At 42.4% G+C, this 6,260-nt stretch overlaps 1 protein-coding gene across 1 annotated transcript in view; it reads right to left on the bottom strand.

The window, feature by feature from the left end:
* Positions 1-1,278: 1,278 nt before the first annotated feature.
* KAT14 (lysine acetyltransferase 14) overlaps positions 1,279-6,260 on the bottom strand; it is a 42,331-nt gene continuing 37,349 nt past the window's right edge. The window contains exon 10 of the mRNA XM_004697809.2: positions 1,279-2,845. Within this exon, the coding sequence (XP_004697866.1) occupies positions 2,672-2,845 (174 nt within the window). The 3' untranslated portion in view covers positions 1,279-2,671. The remainder of the gene's footprint in view (positions 2,846-6,260) is intronic.

The following is a 6,260-nucleotide window of genomic DNA, read 5'->3' as shown; positions in this document are numbered from 1 at the left end:
GGTTTTTCATTTCTACAATAGTCATTCTTACACATGCAACATGACTCGCTGGGAGGGGAATAAGGTCCACAAAAAACTCAGTTCTCTGGTAGCTGGCTATCATTTCTTTGGGAAACTAGGCAATCAGTGTTTGCCAGTCCTGAGCCAAGTACCGGGAGAAGAAAAGCAGCACACACTCCTGGGTGAGCTCCAAATCTGGCCGATAGAGAAAATCGTACCTGGCTCCCTGAGGAAATTGGTTCTAAGAATGTTCGTCTATACTGACTGGATGGCAGGTGCAGCCGAAGATCTCTCTTCATGTCATGGCCCACAAAACCACACCAACACATGGTTTTTGAGAATGTTATTCCACACATCAGCCCCCACTCCTGGCATAGTTTAGAAATACTTGTAGAGAATTAGTTAAGGAAAAGGGAACGTGAGAAGGCACTTCAAGAACAACCAATGTACTCCATAACCTGGCTGTCAAATCCGTTCTTGCAGAATAGCCCTGCCCCTGAGCCCCAGGAAGGAACATGTGGGACCCCTGGGGAAGATGTGGTGAGTGGGGCAGGGGAGTTAGCGTCTGTTAGGACTCAGGCTAAAGGAAGGAGGGAAAAAACATTTCCATTTGATCTAGGTTTCTTCACAAAGGACACTACAGGAAGCCACAGATAAATCCAAAATGTGGGACATTCTACAAAACAAATTACTTGGTTTTTGTGGCTGACCAATGTAGAAACAACGTGGCACTGACTACTCAAGAGCACTGCACTTTGAAACCAAGAAAACCAATCACTGGATGGCCCCGGCTTGGATGCGAGTCCAAGTCAACCACTGCGGGGCTATTTCTGAGATGTCTGTTAGATTTGACTACAGGCGGAGTTCCACCTGAATCTTAACCCCCCACCCCCACCAAAGTGTTCATTTTGTTACAGGTGATAGTATATATTGAGGTTATAGAAGGAAACATCTCATCGTTTCCCCCAAAATACCTACCTAAATAGGGAGGGTCAAATTATGTAAAATCTTACTTTAAAACACATTTACAAAGAGAAAAATGACGCAAATGCGACAAAATCTTGATAATTACGGAATATGGGTGGTTGATACTGGAGGTTTTTTCCTATCATTTTCTGAATCTATGATTTTAAAATTTCATAATTAAAAATCTAAGAGACAAGGCTATAGCTGTTTTCTCCAGACCTCAGAAGTAATGGAGACAATGGCTTGACCTATTCTTTTCAGCAACAAATGCTTGATAATCACATATAATCATCACAAGTTTTGTTTCCAAAATTGGAAAACTTCACCTCTTCAGTTTATTTAGTGGGTTACAATCCATTTTGTCAAAAAACCTTTACTGGGCTGAAAAACTTTCTAAAAGGAAGGGAAAAAATAATGGGGGAGGAGGAGAGAGAGAAGAAAACGAGAAAGTGCTGTGACAAGTTCCTTGCACAACGTGAAGTAGAGCCTGTATGCAACTTCCCAGGTAACAGAGTAAGTCCTGGGCTTTGTGTCGGGGAGCGCAACACATTCTGATAAGATGGGTGCAAGCCCAGCCTCTAGGACAGAAGTTTTAAATTGTGGTCACAGACCTGTGGCACAAACTTTTGAATGTGCATAGGCAGTTTTCTAGAAAGACAGTTAAGTATTATTCAGCTTTCTTCAGCTTCTCAAAGAGATCCATGTTCGAAAAATGGTTAAATTTCATGATCTCACTTAACGGGGGAAAAAACTGACTACAAAGCTTTCACAAAACTGTCACAAAAAAATATTTTTATTTGTGAACAACTGATAACTTTGGAAATGCTCATTAGATTAAAAATAAGACAAAAACAAACGCAGAAATACCATCAACTCCACTATCTAAAAACCTAGTCCTGAACATAGGACACATGCTGTGTCCATAGTTAGCTCTAATTCTACCACCTCTTACCTCCACTCCAACAGCTCAACTGCCAAGGGCATGACCAAGTGCCAGAGAGCAGGCTGTTCAACTATCACAACCCAAACCAATTTCCACAAGCATTAAGAGAATGAGAGTCTCTGTTGCTAGGATAAAGTCCCTCTCGGGGAGATGGTAATGCGAAGTAGAGGATAGGTAGCATAGATACACAAATATTTGTTTTCCCTGGCTGTGACCAAAATCAGCAAGAGAGAAAACAGAACTTCCATCCCCCAAGTCTTCTCATACCCAGTGATAACACACCAAGTCAATGGGTGGGAACTGGGTTGGAATCACTTAATGTAACAATCATCTTACACATTGCTCTCCTCATCATAGGACATAGGGCGTCTTCTGCAGGAACATGCCTCTAGGCCACGAGATGAATCGTTGATGGCTACACATGTTCTCATCCTTTAGGCTAGGGCAGACAGAAATCTCTCACCAGAACACCAGCTGCTCTTTTACAAGCTGCCAGGTGGAAGGACAACTGTATCACTCGGTTTAGCTGTGGAGTCTTCACGTGGTGGATGAAGCAGAAGACTGAAGAGTTACTTTCTGTAGGTCTTCTCCGACTGCTTCCCCTTCACATGATTTTTACTCATCTCAATTCCGAGGTTTGAATGAACGACATTTACTTGCAGTGAGGACAAGAACCCCCAATGAAAGGAGTAACTGCCTATGCAGAATAAAGATCTCTTCTCTCACAGATGATGCCGTTCTCTGTGAAGAGCTGTATTCCCATCAACGACGCAGTCTCAGAAAGAATGCATGTTTACATTCCTTACTCTCCAAGGGGTAATATTTATCATAAAAATCTAAGACATATTCTTCAGTCTTGAATCCAAATTTCTGATACAGCAGCATAGCAGCGTTGCTTGCTGAAACGTGAAGGGTCACATCCTTACCCATGCAGGTCTGCCAAGAGAATGGACAAGTACTAAATGAACAGGCCTGAATGGAAAATGAGGAGCTGAAGAACTTTCCCGAGTGGAGGTAGTTAGTTATGGAAATCAAAGAAATTGGGGACTGGGGCTTAGCAACACCTGGAAATCCAATGACATTTGCTTCTTACCAGAACACTCCTAAGACTGAGGTACCTGATGGCATTTTGGATAGTTTTATTCCTCTGAAGTGATGGGCCAAGAGAAATTATCTGTCAACTTTGTTTTTTATTTATAACTCAATTATATTTAAATATATTAAGCATGTAATATCAAACACAACAAACTTGAAGAATAAAGAACAAGAAGTTCTATTTTTTTAAAAACTGAAGGATGATCGCCAAATTCCTTATAAGCTACTGGCACCCAAACCCAACCCATTGCATCGAGTTGATTCCAACACAGCCCCAACAGAGTACGAATGCTCCACAGAGTTTCTGAGGCTGTCAGTCATTACAGAAGCTGACTGCCTCATCTTTCTTCCACAAAGTGGCTGGTGGGTTCAAACTCTCAGACTTCCATTTAGAAGTCCATCAGGTGGCAAAACACTAAGGGAGTGCAACAGAACAGCAAGGGAATGGAGCGCGAGGTCCCCACGGTGGACTTTGGGGCCAGGGTGTGGTGCCCCAATAGACTGGACTAGAAAATACTCCTAAAGGCTAACAAACAGCCCTTGAACTAACTACATGCTTTTCTTTCATGTTGTGTTTTTGGGTTGTTTTTTTTTGTCACTGGTTTGTTGTTGTTTTGTTGTATATTGTTGCTCGGTTTTGCTCTGTCTTGTTTTTGTGCATGTTATTATCTCCACAGGTCAAATAAGATAGGCTGGATGAACAATCTGGCGGAGAAAATGGGACTGACAATTCCGGGGGACAAGGGAGAAGGGGAAGTCGGGGGAAAGGTAGTGGTGTTAACAAACCCAGGAACAAGGGAACAACAAGTGATCCAAATCGGTGATGAAGAGGGTGTAGGAAGCCTGGTAGGGCGTGATCAAAGGTAATGTAACCAAGAGGAATTACTGAAATCCAAATGAAGACTGAGCATGATAGTGGGACAAGAGGAAAGTCAAAGGAAATAGAGGAAAGAGCTAGGAGGCAAAGGGCATTTATAGAGGACTAAATAAAGGCATGTACATATGCAAATATATTTATATATGAGGATGGGGAAATAGATCTATGTGCATATGTTTATAGGTTTAGTATTAAGGTAGCAGAAGGACATTGGGCCTCCACTCAAGTACTCCCTCAATGCAAGAATACTTTCTTCTATTAAATTGGCATTCTATGGTGCTCACCTTCTGGACAAAACCACTGAAGACAAAGTGGATGAATAAGCAAATGTGAAGAAAGTTGATGGTGCCCGACTATCAAAAGATACAGCGTCTGGGATCTTAAAGGCTTGAAGATAAATAAGCAGTCATCTAGCTCAGAAGCAACAAAGCCCACATGGAAGAAGCACACCAGCCTGTGTGATCATGAGGTACCAAAGGGATCAGTTATCAGGCATCAAAGAACAGAAAAATCATACCATTGTGTGCTCACCTCCATGATACGACTGCTGAAGAAAAATGGGTGCATAAGCAAATGTGGCGAAGAAAGCTGATGGTGCCCGGCTATCAAAAGATATAGCATCTGGGGTCCTAAAGGCTTGAAGGTAAACAAGCGGCCATCTAGCTCAGAAGCAAAAAAGCCCATATGGAAGGAAGCACACCAGCCTGTGCGATCACGAGGAGGCGGAGGGATCAGGTATCAGGCATCATCAGAAGAAAAAGCTCATCATAGTGAATGGGGAGGGGGGGTGGAATACGGAGTGGAGACCCAAAGCCCATTTGTAGGCCACTGGACATCCCCTTACAGAAGGGTCTTGGGGAGGAAATGAGCCAGTCAGGGTGTGATGCAGCAATGATGAAACATACAACTTTCCTCTAGTTCCTAAATGCTCCCCTCTGCCCCCCCAATATCATGATCCCAGTTCTAACTTACAAATCTGGCTACACCAGAGGATGTTCACTGGTACAGATAGGAACTGGAAACACAGGGAGTCCAGGGCGGATAGGAACTGGAAACACAGGGAATCCAGGTCCCTTCAGGACCAGTGGTGTGAGTGGCGATACTGGGAGGGTAAAGGGAGGGTGGGTTGGAAAGGGTGAACCAATTACAAGGATCTACATGTGACCTCCTCCCTGGGGGACGGACAACAGAAAAGTGGGGTAAGGGAGATGTTGGACAGGGCAAGATATGAGTTCATGAGGAAGGGCGGAACAGGGAGGGAATGGTAAAAATGAGGAGCTGATGCCAGGGGCTTAAGTGGAGAGCAAATGTTTTGACAATGATGAGGACAAATGAATGTACAAATGTGCTTTACATAATTGATTTATGGATGGATTGTGATTAAGAGTTTTATGAGCCCGTAATAAAATGATTAAAAAAAAACAAGTCCATCAGGTCCCATTGGAAAGATGTTAACTTATCTTCCAGTTACATGCTATTAAGAATTTAGCTTAATTATAAAAGCTGAGGACATACCGACCTCTGAATTCAAAGCCCACCTTTTATTCCCTAAATCTGAATTGACTTTTCAAAACTGAGATTTAGAACATGTTTTCTAGAACATTTAGCAACTGCCTAATCCTCAGGGAAAAAGTAAAAAATAAATAAATATAAGGCAAATTCTAAGATTCTTCGCCAGCTAAACAGAGTAAGGCACATCAAAAGTTGTACAAATTAAGAACTTGGTTTTTCCTTAGCACTGTGAGGGACAACACTGGAATAGTGCACAATCTGACCCCATCATGATGGGGTGAAACACTAAGGACAAGCGACAGAGTAGCAAGGGGAGCAAAGTGATGAAATTCCCAGGGAATATAAAAAATAGACTTTGGAGACAGAGTGTGGCACCCCATCAGACTCGACTGGAAAACACAAAGGCCAACAGACCTTGAACTATTTATATGCTTTTTCCATTTTTGTCAGTGGCTTTCTTTTTGTTATTTTTATTTTGTTTTTATTGTTTTATTGGTTTTGACTTTCTTTGTTTTATTTGGCTTTGCCTTGGTTTTTTTGCACTTAGTAATGTATCTGCATGTCTATTTAGATAAGATAGGCTGGATAAATAATTTGGAGGTGAAAAGAATGGGACCAATAGTTCTGGGGGCGTACAGGAGAAGAGGAGGTGGAAAAAGGAAGAGGTGGGGGGGGGGGAACCAACCCAGGGACAGGGGAACAACAAGTGAACTAAAATCAATGGAGAGAAGAGCATAGAATGCCTAGTGGGGCTTAATCAAGGGCAATGTAGCAGCAAGGAATTACTAAACTCGAATGAAGGTCAAACATGATGGTGGGACAAGAGGAAAGTAAAAGGAAATAGAGGAAAGAATCAGGAGGCAAAGG

Source organism: Echinops telfairi, unplaced genomic scaffold, assembly GCF_000313985.2.
Source record: "Echinops telfairi isolate 266 unplaced genomic scaffold, ASM31398v2 ScPeMD7_5592;HRSCAF=6446, whole genome shotgun sequence".
Classification (NCBI taxonomy): Eukaryota; Metazoa; Chordata; class Mammalia; order Afrosoricida; family Tenrecidae; genus Echinops; species Echinops telfairi.
The sequence above is the reverse complement of the archived record's forward strand: the minus strand, read 5'-3'. Positions and strand labels throughout refer to the sequence as shown.